This window comes from Pseudopodoces humilis, chromosome 4, assembly GCF_049639895.1.
Source record: "Pseudopodoces humilis isolate 2021_Gansu_Grassland_sample_001 chromosome 4, ASM4963989v1, whole genome shotgun sequence".
Classification (NCBI taxonomy): Eukaryota; Metazoa; Chordata; class Aves; order Passeriformes; family Paridae; genus Pseudopodoces; species Pseudopodoces humilis.
This window is the reverse complement of record NC_142203.1, coordinates 58,262,841-58,276,620: the sequence shown is the minus strand read 5'-3', so window position 1 is coordinate 58,276,620 and position 13,780 is coordinate 58,262,841. Positions and strand designations below refer to the sequence as shown.

Here is a 13,780-nt window from a genome sequence, read left to right as displayed (position 1 = left end):
AAGAAAAAAGAAAGAGACATGTTTGGAATGATGGCAGTTGTCTTCCCAAGTAACCATTATGCGTGATGAGGCCCTGCTTTCCTGGAGATGGCTGAAGCAGTGAATTAATGCCTTGTCTGCTTGCGTTTGCAGCTTTTGCTTTCCTTATTAAACTACCTCAAGCTTTTACCTTTCCAATTCTCTCCCTGATCCCACTGGTAAGGAAGTGGACAAGCACCTGTGTGGAACCTGGTTGCTAGCTAGAGTTAAACCATGATAAGCTAAAAATCTTTAGTACCTGCCGAGTCAGGATCAAGCTTGACTCAGAGTGATCTCACTCCTGGAAAGGCGTTTCTATGCACTGCAGAAAAATCTAAACCCAGGGAACTTATTATACAGGTACAGTAACTGTAAGTGCACAACACTGACTGGACTGTAATCAACTCTGCACAAGAACAATCAATTCTCCCATAATCCCCAGGGCTGAGGAATGAACAATCAATTCTCCTATAATCCACAGGGCTGAGGAATGAACTAACAAACTCCTGAGCAGCTCTGCAGGAATCACCTTTGATCTGGCTTAGTAGTGACTATATGCCTTTCAGCCTAGTTTCACATCTCAGGATGTACATTATTCCCTGTTCATTCCATATGAAGTATTTTCATCCATTACTCAAAATATCCCAGTCTTTTCTACCAAACACAAATACAGAATTAATTCTATGGATAATAGGTCACTGTCATTCATTCTTCCTAGACGTGTTTTGAGTAGTCGAGACTACCTTAAAGATAAGCATTATCTGCATATTATCTAGAAACTGGTACTGTTTGGTTACTCTCAAATGCCAGTTTTTGCCAAAGAACAGCATGGAACCAGGTAAAGCTCTCTGTGCTGACTCCCAGAAAAACAGGGAAAGTTTTATTTTTGTATTTGCAATAGTGGCCCTAGATTCTAGATGAGAAACACGGGGTAAATCACAGCCTACCACCAGGAATTCTCTCTTTTGTTGTTCTATACTACTGGATCATCAGCAAGCCCAGTTCAGGGTCTATTCAGAAACAGCTTCAAAGGGCCTCTAGCCGGACCTTATTCTTTAAGCAACTTTGAGACCAGACCTGTGCTCTGCCCTGCAAACCTGGAAGACAGGCAAACTTCAAAACATGTCAGCACTATATCCTTCAAAGATAGGACACAGACACTCAGAGGGAAAGTGTTTCTGAAGTATAAATTCATGTATTAAGTCAGGAACTCTGAATAGGATTCCAAATATCTGAAGACGTATATAAACTGTAGCTAATTAGTTACTGTAAGTATTTAAAGCATACTAGGAAACTTCATGAATACTACAAATAAATAATTGATGCAAGAAACCTACGAAGTTTATTTAAGCAATAACTATCATAAGCCTGTCATTTAGAACAGCGCCACACAAAATCCAATTCTACTAACAAAATTTATGCCTTGAGTGGTAAGAAATAAAAGATGCATCTATGCAAATTAACAGCAACTCAAGAAACAGACAACCAACTAACCATCCTCCTAAATAGAATCTTTGAGGATGGAATATTTCTACTGACCTAACTGAAGTTAATGATGGACTGATTTTAGCACAGAGTTGACAGCTTTTACATTGTGTCTTCCTAGCATGAATTTCTTCTATTTGCTGCATCTGTTTCAGAATTCATTTCAGTTTTGAGATTTGGGGATGTATAGCCATTGTATGCTCTTAACTACAATTTAAAATAATTTTGTTCAAGAAGCCCAGCCACCAACACTTCTCATATTAGCTATGTCCTATTTGCCTTTTTCTTTCTTATGATCCAAGATATTGTTAAGGCCATTTATTTACTGTTCTGTTCTTGTATACCTGTCTCATGAAGACTCTGACCATTAGACCTCAAATAATTTGTAGACTGGGAAAAAATAAGGGGAAAATGCAGCTAAAAATCTTTTATGAAGTAAAATATCTCTTACTGTGAGTCTTAGGAGAAGTTCTAACCTATTAGATAAGCCTATTATCCAAATAAAAGAAAAAACAGCTTTTGCTAGAAGACTTAATGTCTATAATGGAAAAATTTATATTGCCTGCAGGGACAACCTGACAAATCAATAACAGCTTTGACTCTTTTTAAAGATTACACACAGCACAGTAGTACCCTGTTCTTTAGAAAAATACATTCCATTTTTTCAGTAACACATCTGTCTTCGAACATGTTCTTAAGAAGTTTTGTATAAATCACTTCTATATCTGCTGAACACCTGGTGAACTAAAAAGAGCTACTAATAAATCTGGAAAGAGAGAGAGGGGAAATAAAACAATAGGTATAAGATTTTTTTTCAAACAGATGAAAAGGATTATGCAAATAACTGCATATAATCCTTCTTAAAAATATATTTATTCAAATACATGTATTAGATATATTTGGTGAATACAGGGAATATTTCCACATCAGTACCAAAATTTCTTTTTTAGTTACTGGCACAGAGGCACCAAATTGCAACATGAAACAATAAGAAAACTCACAAGTGAGAAATCATGAGTTAGAGGAAGGTTTGGAGTTTTTTTAACCCTGTCTTCTTTTTCTAGTGTTAAAATATGAGGTTAGAGTACTAGGTCTGACATCTTTTTGTGGTATCTACAGCAACATAAGACTGTCTAATTTTAGTTTGCATATGAGTACAACTGATAGCCTTCATTTTAACTTTTGAAACTGCTATAGATTTACTCAAACGATACCAGAGTCATTGTACATATACTCTGTATATATATGTATATGTCTGAGCAGACAAATTAGGAAGAAACAGTTTCTGCCACTAGCCTTCAAAGATCTCTGGCAGTATTTTCTACAGTCTTTTTATCCTTTTCATTCTACCCACACAAGAGCTATACCATGTACTTTTAAAAGACTTTTGCAGTACTTACCTTCCAACAGAAAAAAGTGCTTTACATGTGTAACTTGGTTTCCTGCTCAAGTTTTCAAGGTCATAAAGTACAATAACACCATCCGATCCACCAGATAACATGCTGAAAGTGTCAATAAAGCACAGAAGTTAAAACACTCATAATCTCAATATGCTCAATATAATAGAGAGTTCAACAAGACAGAAAATCCATAGTACCAAAACTTATGTTTTTACGTATTTTAAGAATTCGTTATGTACGCTTTTAGCAACCAAAGTATATACTTACTATCTTCCCTCAACAGGCTCAATATCAAGGGTGTTGATACCACTTCCATGTACTCTTTCCACATCTCTATCTTTATTTAACTCCAAACTTAGAACCCTACTCGCAAAAAAAGGAAGAAAGAGAGAGGAACAACAAGAACAGAATTATACGTTACTATGTAGCTCTGAAGACCTGAAACCTAGCTTCATGCTTCTTCAATGCATTTAAGCCATCTTTGTGATTTTTTTGCAAAACTACAAAATACAGAGATAGAAATAAGTCTTGTGAAGTCGGCAGAAAAAAATACTTTGTTGTTTGGAAGGTAAGAGAGAAATACATATGTAAAATGGGATCAAAGAAAAAGCAAAACCTCATTTGGGGTAAGCATTAAACAAAACCTGGAATGTAACTTGAAAACATTAAGGAAAAGAAACATTAAGAAGCTTGTAATTGCTACAAATATTGACTACTTTGAAGCTTCACCATGTAGTAGCCTTTCAGGCTTCATCCTGCTTGGAACTACGGACACCTAGTGGACAAAGTAATTTAGTTTATCAAGTTTACAGTATTTCCTTTAATGAAACGAAGTACCTATGCTACATTTTCTGCAATACTAAATAAAAACTAGGCTACCCGAAATAATGAAGCTCCCGAGACAACTTTTCCTGACCTGCAATTCTTAGCTTGTATTTTAAAATATGTTACCATTGCATAGACCAAAAAGAGATACTCTGCTTCATTAAATCACACTACCCGATATAAAATTTAGCCTTGCAATATAATCAGAGCTTCCTATGGCACCATTTTGTACAAACCACGACACTACCACAACAAAATTGTAACTAAGTAGGTAACTGAAAAGCTGTGATGCAGATTGCCCCTACTCAGCTTCAGCTCAAGTGGCTAAAAATCCTGATGTGACAACCTTAGGCTTCTACAGGCAGGTCCCCAACATTATGTCTCATAGACATGCTATAAAAGTAGCAAATAATTTAAGCTCTCTTAAACAATGTGAAATATAATTATGCAAGAATTCACCTAGAGTAAGAATTCTGACATACACAAGATACCAAATTTAAAACATTTGAGCTCCAGATGGAATTTTAGGAAGCAAGAAATCTCCCTGTGGAAATGTATTAAAACACGTGACTTCAAAATGCAGCTATAAATAAAATATACTTAAGACTTCAGATTTGCGGGTTTTTTCAGTCAAAAGTGAAAAGTTGTGGAAGGGAAATACTAAGCAGACAATTGTCCAAGTAAGGTTAAGTCCACCCAGTATATTACCGTTCTTAACAGTGAATGCTACATGAGTGCTGAGGGCACAGAGGGACAAAACTGTGTTGTCTAGATGCACCCAGAAAGAACCTTCCTGAACTACTAAAATTAATTTCAATCTTAAATATTTGTTTTAGAATGGTACAGAGTCATAAAGCCATAAGTCACCAACACAGATCCAGAAGCTGTGTGAGTAACTGAGCTAAGGTAGGCTTTATTTGACTTATCTTGAAGACCTACATCTGCAAAGTAGACTCTCTGATACTGAACAAATACCACATTATATAACCTTTAGCAGGAATACTAACAAATCCCTCTATACTGCCAGCACTTCCCACAAAAACTGCTAAGAAACCCCTGCATCTGACTCTTTTTCAAACTGCCAAAAGGCCGGGTTTGGGAAAAAGGACGAGCAGCTGCGGGCACACGAGCATTGCAAACACCTGTTTCCTCACAAGCGGAGCGCAGCCGCACGCAGACTGAACCCCCTGGAGGAACCGCGCCGACAGCAAGGGCAGTAACTCCGAGGCGCAGGGAGTGAGGCAGATTCTTGCGCTGTGCACACTCCAGCCAGTACAGGGCTGCTGACCCACCCACGCCACCCCAGCCCCGCGGGGCACTCCAAGACGAGGCGGGTGGGCGAGCAGCTCCCCCGGCCCGGCCCGGCCCCGCGCACAGAGGGCCTGAGGCTGTGTAGCCCCTCACCCTACCCCCGGCCGCCCCAGTGCGGGCCGGGCGGAGCCAGGGGCTGCCGCTCCGGGGCCTCCCCGCGCAGGGACACCCGCCCCGGCACCGGTACCTCCGGGTGCGCTCAGCCCGGCGCAGCCGCGCGGGGTCGTCCAGCCCGGCCTGGCGAGCAGCCATGAGCCCCAACATGGCGGGAGAGCCCGGCCCGCTCTGCTCCGCGCCGCCATCTTGTGGCGGCCGCGGCCGGGATTGGCTCGGGGCGGGCCGGCCCGCGCCAATGGCCAGCGGCGTTGCTGGCGCGCCCGGCGCCCATAGGCGGGACGGGGCCGGGCAGCGCGGCGCTGCGCACCGGCAGGCGCGAGGACCGTGTCGCCGTGTCTGTGTCCCGGTGCCCAGCGGCGGAGGTGCCGCGGCCTTGCCATCGGGATCCCGGCATGAGCCGCGCCTGGCAGGCTCTCCGCGCTCTGCGGCTGCGGCTCGTGGGGCCTGCCAAGGAGCTGGTGGGCACCGACCAGTTTGGCAACAAGTACTACCGGGTGCCCAAGCACGAGAGCCGCGCAGGTACGCACCGGGGCCCTGCCGGCGGCTGCGGGCGCGGGGGGAGCCGTGCCTTGCGGCCCTGCGTGGCCCGTCACCCACCCGCCGCTGTCCGCAGCCAGCGGGGCGGCTGGACGGCGGCTGATTAAAAAAATAGTGTCTGAACAGTAACGGGAAGGAAAGTGCCGCGCATCGGGAAACATGCGCCTTTCTGGTGCCCTAATGCCAGGAAAACCGTAAAGCCGCTCACTGGAGGGTTTCAGAGTGCAGCATTTACTATGTAGGTAGGCAGCAATTATTTAGTCTTCTTGGTGATTCGGATGTCTTCTGCATAAGCTTTTAAAAGGTAGAGTCCAGAGAAGGGCAGTGGAGCTGGGAAGGGTCTGGAGCACAAGTCCTGTGAGGAGCAGCTGAGAATGTGTATCCTGGAGAAAAGGAGGCTCAGGGATCACTTTATCACTCTCCACCACTGCCTGACAGAAGGGTGTAGCCAGGGGTCGCCCTCCTGTCTCAGGCAACCAGTGATACAGCTGGAGGAAATGGCCTCAAGCTGCTCCAGGGGAGGTTCAGGTTGGACATCAGGAATAATTTTTTCCTGGTTGTTAAATATTGGAACAGACTGCCCAGGGAGGTGGTGGTATCACCATATCTAAAATTCTTCACAAAACAATTGGACATGTCAGTGCCATGGTTTAGTTGACCTGGTGGTATTTGGGCACAGGTTGGTTGCTCTTGATGATCTCAGAGGTTTTCTCCAACCTAACTGGTTATTCTGTGAAAGTAATTCTAACAAAGAAGAAATTGATGTGATTTTTTTTTATGGAAGTGTTTTTATGAACGTGTATCAAGTGCTTTTGTCATGGAAGTGTTTTTTATTCTTTTGATTTATCCTATGTTGCAGTAGTTGATGGTACTCACCGTTAAACATACTTGACCATGAGGTGTGGGCGTTAACATTAGTCTTTAGGGAGAGGGAAATAAGTAGAATGAAAGCAGCATCAGGCTTCAAAAACTCTGAAGATAGATAGGAAATACCCTGTGAATGTCTTATGAAGAATCAGTGAAAACTCACATAGGACACATCATAGCTGTACCTCTTCCAGTGTTTAAAAGAAGAAGTACAAATTGTGTGGATGAAGACCAGGAAGTATAGCAATAAACTAACTGGGCTAAATATTAAGTTTTTAGTGACAATAAAAGGAAAAACAGACCCTCCATGAGTCATGTTAACTGGTATGAGTGCTGGAAAAATAGAGGAACAAGTAATACCTCCTAAGTATATTCACAAGGTAATGAGTGAAGACTGATGTGAGATTGTTAGTTTGAAAAGATAGGTTTGTATCAATTTTTTTTTTTTCTGCTTACACAATATGTCAGTGTTTTTTAGACCTTTATGTGTGCTGAATTTAAGAATATGGGTTATGAATTTGCTATGCAGGTGCATAGCAGGCTAGCAGCTGTTCTTGGAATAGTCTGAAATGCTACCCTGTCAGATGCAGGGAATCTACCAGCTGCCTGTCAAAAGTTTCGTTATGACGCATTTGAATGAAGAACAATAAAGTATTTTTATTACATTTTGAGGTGAAACTGTGCAGGACAAAATGGGAAGTAGCTGTGAGCATCTCAGGGCTACTCACTGTCAAAGTGTCATACAATTCAGCTAGGTTGAGATCAAGACATAACTGTTTATAAAGAAAACATACAATTTACTGGTTAAAGGGTTCTGAGTACATGGATCTACACAGCTGACAAATTTTCAGTAGGTTCTGGGTTCCTGGGTTACTTGGACGTAGGAGATTCTATTTCCCCACTCACTGGTGACTCATTTCCACTGTAACTCATGCCTTTACTTCTGTGAATGGCCATCCTTGCGGTGTCAGTATAGAAAAGATACGAGGTTTCATCTATTCCAGAGCAGGAAATTATGCCACTTCTCCCTCAGCTTTATGGCTGAGAGGAAAAATCATTCTGACCCTAGTGATTACAGGTGGTTGCACCCACTGTTGTGGACGGTGGTAACTACTGTTACCAACAGCCGCTGCTGTTGCTCTCAACATTTTTGGACAACATCCTGTGCTGTACAAACTGGTCACACTTGGCATTTGTGGGCTTTAATAACTTTATGAAGAAGTTTAAGGATATGGATGGTGAAGGTAATAGAAATTGAGGAAGGTCTATAGAAGTTAAAATGTACACAGAAAATTTCTTACAGTTAGTTTTTAAAAGAAACTAGGAATTTAAAAGTGCTGGGAAAGCAATGCTCTCTTTTCAAGCGTTGGAGACCATTATTTGTTACATTAGGAAGATCTGCTGCATATATAATTCGTAAACCACCCAGTGTCCTAACTTAATGTTAGGTTAGGTATATAGAGACCAGTGCAGGATTGAAACAACACTAGAAAGAAAAAGAGTTGTAGAGAAAACCAGTGAAATGTTGTGTGCAGTTTTCACTGCAAGGTTACTGCAGTGTGTCTGCACTATGCTTTGTTGTCAGCCCTATGGGTTTAGGGAGCACTGAGTAGCTCTACCACAGTGCCAGGCCTGATGTGCTTAGTCTCTGTACTGTAATGGATTAAATATTGCAGAAGAGTGCAAAACACACAGATGTTGCTTTCTCTCTCCACTTAGGGTATGTATATCAGGAAAGGCTGAGCTTTGTTTCAGGCCAACATCCCACCTTGAGCTGGAGGTGAGAGTAAATAGTGTAGGAAGTGTCTATACCACCTTCTGCTTTGATCAAAAGCTGTCTGAAGCCTTTCTTTTGGCCTGCACTGGTCTTTGGCAGGGGTTTGGAACAGAAACAGTGGAGTGTGTGGTGCAAATAATTAATATTTTCTTTCTGTCAGGTGAATTTTATTCTTCTACACTGAGTTCAGGGTCCAAAACACTTTTGGAGCCTGAGGCCTTGTCTGTTGTAGGGAGTAGTAGGAGCAGGTCGATGTATACAAGTGGTTGATGCTGAGTTTCCTAAATGGTTAATGCTAAGTTTCCTTATACCTCCATCATCTGTGATTCAGAGAGTCTGCTTCTTAAATTAAGTCTGTTTTCCAGGACTGAGTATCTGCAATATAGACTTTGAAGATCTCAAAGGGGTACAAAATGTTTAGGTATATGCTGCAGGTATAGCTTTCACATTTCACATTCACATGCTGTTATTTTTTGAAATGTTTTATAAATGAGGATTTCTTCTTTAAAAAAGCAAGTTGTGCACTCAAAAACTACTTTGAGATCCAAATGAGCATGTGCTAAATAAAGGCAACACATGATTAACTACAAAACCACACTTGTTTTGATTTAAGTCACTACATCAGGTGTAGTCTCACTAACATCCTAAGGTCTTGGATGTCCAGGTCTAACTCAAGGTGTAGCAACTTTACCCTGAGACCACCTTTACCTCTGTCATCATAGGAAAGTTACCTTGTGTTTCTGATTTTGCCTGTCTCTGAGTAATTAGGTTCTTAGGAGAAGAGCCAGCAACTTGAAGAGGTTTTGTTGGGATGAAGGGAATAATTGTGGACATTAAAGAAGTGTCAGTGATGATTTTAACATGTGTGTAGCCTTCATTCAAAATGTTCTAATGAGTAATAGCAAAAAGATACAAGTTTGCAAGAGTACTGTAACTCTGTGGGGTGAATATATAAAGGATTGGCCTTTTAAAGTGCAGGGGAAGACAGATGTAAAATAATGCTGTTTCAGCCTGGTTGTCTTATTTCTCTTGAAAGAGAGAATGTTAAAAGATTGTAAGAATGAGAAGCCATTAGATTCAGTAAAGAAAGCAATGGCTAGAAATAGAAAAAGAGCTAAGAAAAATCTGAGTGCCAATACAGAGGGAAAAGACCCTATAAAAGTAACTGCACTGTCAACAGGAATATGGGAGAATTCAAAATTAAAGTAGTTAATTTCCTGAAAGCATGGAACTTGAGACAAGGTACACTGTTTAATTTTTATCAAAAAAATACTTTTTTATCAAAAAAAGTTATCAAAAAAGAACTTCATCAGTTCTTTATCAAAAAATAAGTTTTATTTTCAAGTGGGGAAAAAACTATCATCCTGAAAGTCAGGTCACACCTTCAACAACATAGTTTGATGGGCTTATTTGATTGTAAAAATGATTCTGTATTTAATGACAATCTCTAAGTGGTGGGTTTTTACAAGATTGCCCTGAAGTGATGGCAGTGATAAAATACAACTACACCAAGCTTGTCATTAGAGGAACATCCAGCATAAATCATTATCTCTGAGATTATCTCTGACTCTTCAGTTGGTTGTGATAGCAAGTGAGAATAGATGACTGAGTAGTAGTGATTGATGACTCATTTCAGTATCTTGGACAAGTATTTCACTGAACAGACTAGATTTATCAATGTAAGTAATTTATTTTTCTTATTATATACCATGCTGTCAAGGGCATTGCCATAGCTTTGGTGCATGATTAATTGTTCCTGCAGTAGAACATGGAGTGAAACTTAGAGTATTCATATATTTTTAATTTAAAAAATTCTTCATACAGTTTATGCATTTATAACTAACAAATATATCTTGCTGGAAATAGCTGATCCCATTTTCCATTGAAAATAATTTATACAGGCTCTTAATAACTATTTTAGTTTAAAAATGCAAAAATATACTTAAGATCTGATATATAATTTTTTCATCAAAAGGCTGATTAATGAGGAGGTTATATTTAAACTTTTTCAATATCTTCATTTGCAGTCCTATGTATTGTAATGATTAAGAGTTAAAATGAGCACTGCAAAGTAGCACCATATGCAAATTTTTATAAGAACAGTAGGTCATCATCAAGAGGTCAGTTTATTTCAAACATTATGTAGGAGTGTTAAAAGCATGGCTTGAGTTTTAAAGTTCTCTTTATGGGAGCAGCAAGCTCAGATTTTATTTGATCTGGACCTTCAGCAGTTACCAGGAATTTCTGGAAAAATCATGAAGCATTCTGTATTCCATAGGTTTTTGTATGTTGTACAAGCTCTGCATTAGGGGCCATATGTGGCCTACGCTTCTGATGCTATGAGCTTTAAAAGGGAAAGTGATAAGCTAAAATTTCTCAGTACTCTTGTCAAATACCATTGAGAAATACATGTGGCATTACCAAGTTTCGGTGGTAAATTTTGTTGCTAATAATTGAATGCAAGCACTGACTTCTGTGGGAAATATTTTCTTCACCTGAAATTCCCACTCACATTTGCATAAGCCTGTATCTCATGCACTAAATTCTCAACAAACCGGAAATGCATAAATAAAGAAGAATCTGTATAAGGAAAAGTACTCAGCGTTCAGTTGCATTATACATATAAATATAGGACGTATGAATTGTCCTATATGTGATTGAATCCAGTCTTCAGTAGAAGTATGTACGCTTTTTAATGAAAGTTTTTTAGAAAGATTTGAGGTTCTGTTGAGACTAAAGGAATTCTCCATGATAATTTTAGTTGCTCCTTGTTTTCTATTTTAGGTACTGGCCTGTCACCTTCCTGTGCATCAGAAGTTTAGAGTAGAATTTCTACTTTTCTTCAAAATCTTTTATAAAACACAGCTTTTTATTGAAACTGAACTGAAACATTCCTGTAATGCTTTATGATAAATGGCAGAGGGTGGAAGAAGCAACAAATCTCCAAAGCATATCTTCAGAGGTAAAAGCTATGATTTTCTTCTGAGTCTGAATGTTAGCTTCCTCGCCAGCAGGAATGAAGTCTGAGGAAGAGACAGAAACTGGTTTTGATGGTATGAAGCATTTGTAAGCTGACTATTGAGAATTGCAGATAACTGTGCATCATATCTGAACATAAAAGGTAGTTTCTCAAGTTAGTTTTTGAAATGTTGGTGGAAAGCTAATAAATTTTAGTTTTACATGTCTAATGTTAAGATATTAATGAGACACAGAATTTTAATATTGATCCATGAATGGAAAACTAAATTTTAGATTTCATTATCTTGATTATGGAAATAATTCTGTGGAGAAAGTGTGAGGTTTTTTTCCCGGATACGGACTCTCACACCACAGCAATACCTGGCAGTTAGAGGTTTGTCCAGGTGGTGGCAACGTTGTTTCAAAAACAGGAGCAGCAAGTACTGACAGCTGAGTATTCCTCTACGGAGAGGTTATAGAATACAGAAACATAGTTCTAAAATAATCGTGTGTATGTATGTTTTTACAGAAATAAAACTTTCACTGCAGACTGCTAGATTCTAGGACAGTAATTCTGGAATGACAAAATAACTTTTCAGTCTGGGTGATACTTTATGTAGCAAAGCAATTACACTTTGAAGAGCTCATTGCAGATTATAAAAGCGTTAATATTTGAAAAACCTGTGTGTTTTTGCAGAGATATAGTATCATAAAGGTATGAAAAGGATTTCTGAGTTCATTCAGTAAAACCTTTGACCAAACACCACCATGTCAACTAAACCACGGCACTAAGTGGCACATCCAAATCTTTGGTGAACAGTTCCAGAGATGGTGACACCGCCATCTCCCTGGGCAGTCTGTTCCAATGTTTAAGCCCTTTCTGTGAAGAATTCTTCCTGATGTCCTACCTGAACCTCCCCTGGAGCAACTTTATGCCATTTCCTCCAGCTGTATCACTGGTTGCCTGAGACAGGAGGGCGACCCCTGGCTACACCCTTCTGTCAGGCAGTGGTGGAGAGTGATAAGGTCACCCCTGAGCCTCCTTTTCTACAGGCTAAACACTCCCAACTCTCTCAGCTACTCCTCACAGCACTTGTGCTCCAGACCCTGCCCCAGCTCCCCTGCCCTTCTCTGGACTCACTCCAGCCCCTCAGTGTCTTTCCTGCAGTCAGGGCCCAGAACTGGACACAGCACTCCAGGTGTGGCCTCACCAGTGCCCAGGACAGGGGGACAATCCCTGCCCTGCTCCTGCTGGCCACACTATTGCTGAGCCAGGCCAGGATGCCATTGGCCTTCTTGGCCACCTGGGCACAGCCTGGCTCATGTTCAGCTGCTGTCACCAGCACCCCCAGATCTTTTTCCTCTGGGCTCCAGCCCATGGAGCAGAGTGGGGTTATTGTGACCCAAGGGCATGAGCCTTGTTGAACCTCACACCATTGGCCTTTGCCCATGATCCAGCCTGCCCAGATCCCTCCAAGAAATAATGCTCCCACCCAACTTGAGGTCATCTTGGTGTCATCAGTGTATTCAATCCCCTCATTGAAATAATCAGTAAGGAAATTGAGCAGGGCTGGCCCCAGTACTGAGCCCTGGGGAACTCCACTTGTGATCAGCTACCAGCTGCATGTAACTCAATTCACCACCACTCCCTGGGCTTAGCTATCCAGACAGTTTTTAGCGAGATAAGTGGATCTGTCCAAGCGACAGTGCCAGCATTTCTGGGAGATTGCCATGGGATGCAGTGTTGAAGGCTTTACTGAAGTCAGAGTAGGATAACATCCACAGCCTTTCTCTCATCTACTAAGCGGCTCACCTGGTCATAAAAGGAGATTGGGTTGGTCAGGCAGGACCTGTCTTTCCTAAACTCATTATAGCTGCATCTGATCCCCTTGTTCTCGGGGATGTGCTGCATGAGAGCACTCATGATAATGTGTTCCATATGTTTTTCTTTTAGCTGCCAGAAGCAAACTGGCAAGAGGCATGGTATGTTAATCTCTCTGACTTGAAAAACCAGGAATAGCAATAAGTAGTCATGCAGACAGGTAGTAACTTGCGTATTATTTGGCTGTTGCTACAGCCAGGTTTGATCTTCAGTGTGTGCACTGGTATTAAACTGAGATGCTGATCTCGTTGAATTCTGCCTGCTACTATTAACATTCATATGCTATACATTCATAAGTTACTGTACATTTGGCTTGAAAAACTGTTTTGATTCTTTCAGTAGAGGTGTGTGAAGAGGCAGTGGTTTGAGTGGATATCTTTTTTTAGGTTTCTTCAATTGCGAAAAAAACAGATAGGGAAAAAATAAAATATTTCTTTGTGTTAGTAACTCTTGTCTGCAGTGTATAGAGGGGAAAAAGGTGGTGTAGTGCTAGAAATCTCTTTTTAATAGGTGGAAAAATCTTAGCAGTGTTTTAGTCATAATGATTTGAACAGCTGACACCTGTAGGACTGAGTGTGTTACAAACATGATCATTATATCAAT

At 40.8% G+C, this 13,780-nt stretch overlaps 2 protein-coding genes across 3 annotated transcripts in view; one reads left to right on the top strand and one right to left on the bottom strand.

Annotated features, from left to right (window-relative positions):
* ERCC8 (ERCC excision repair 8, CSA ubiquitin ligase complex subunit) overlaps positions 1-5,348 on the bottom strand; it is a 32,385-nt gene extending 27,037 nt beyond the window's left edge. The window contains exons 1-3 of the mRNA XM_005531839.3: positions 5,227-5,348; positions 3,171-3,266; positions 2,904-3,005 (exon numbers count right to left, since the gene is read on the bottom strand). Coding sequence (XP_005531896.1) covers positions 2,904-3,005; positions 3,171-3,266; positions 5,227-5,303 — 275 coding nt within the window. The 5' untranslated portion in view covers positions 5,304-5,348. The remainder of the gene's footprint in view (positions 1-2,903; positions 3,006-3,170; positions 3,267-5,226) is intronic.
* An 83-nt stretch (positions 5,349-5,431) lies between these two features.
* NDUFAF2 (NADH:ubiquinone oxidoreductase complex assembly factor 2) overlaps positions 5,432-13,780 on the top strand; it is a 58,323-nt gene continuing 49,974 nt past the window's right edge. Inside the window, exons 1-2 of one of the 2 annotated variants that reach the window (XM_088054512.1) lie at positions 5,551-5,675; positions 11,122-11,299. In XM_088054512.1, the coding sequence (XP_087910638.1) occupies positions 11,251-11,299 (49 nt within the window). In that variant the 5' untranslated portion in view covers positions 5,551-5,675; positions 11,122-11,250. Of the gene's footprint in view, positions 5,676-11,121; positions 11,300-13,780 lie in introns of both variants that reach the window. The other variant, XM_005531838.3, reaches the window with a different exon arrangement.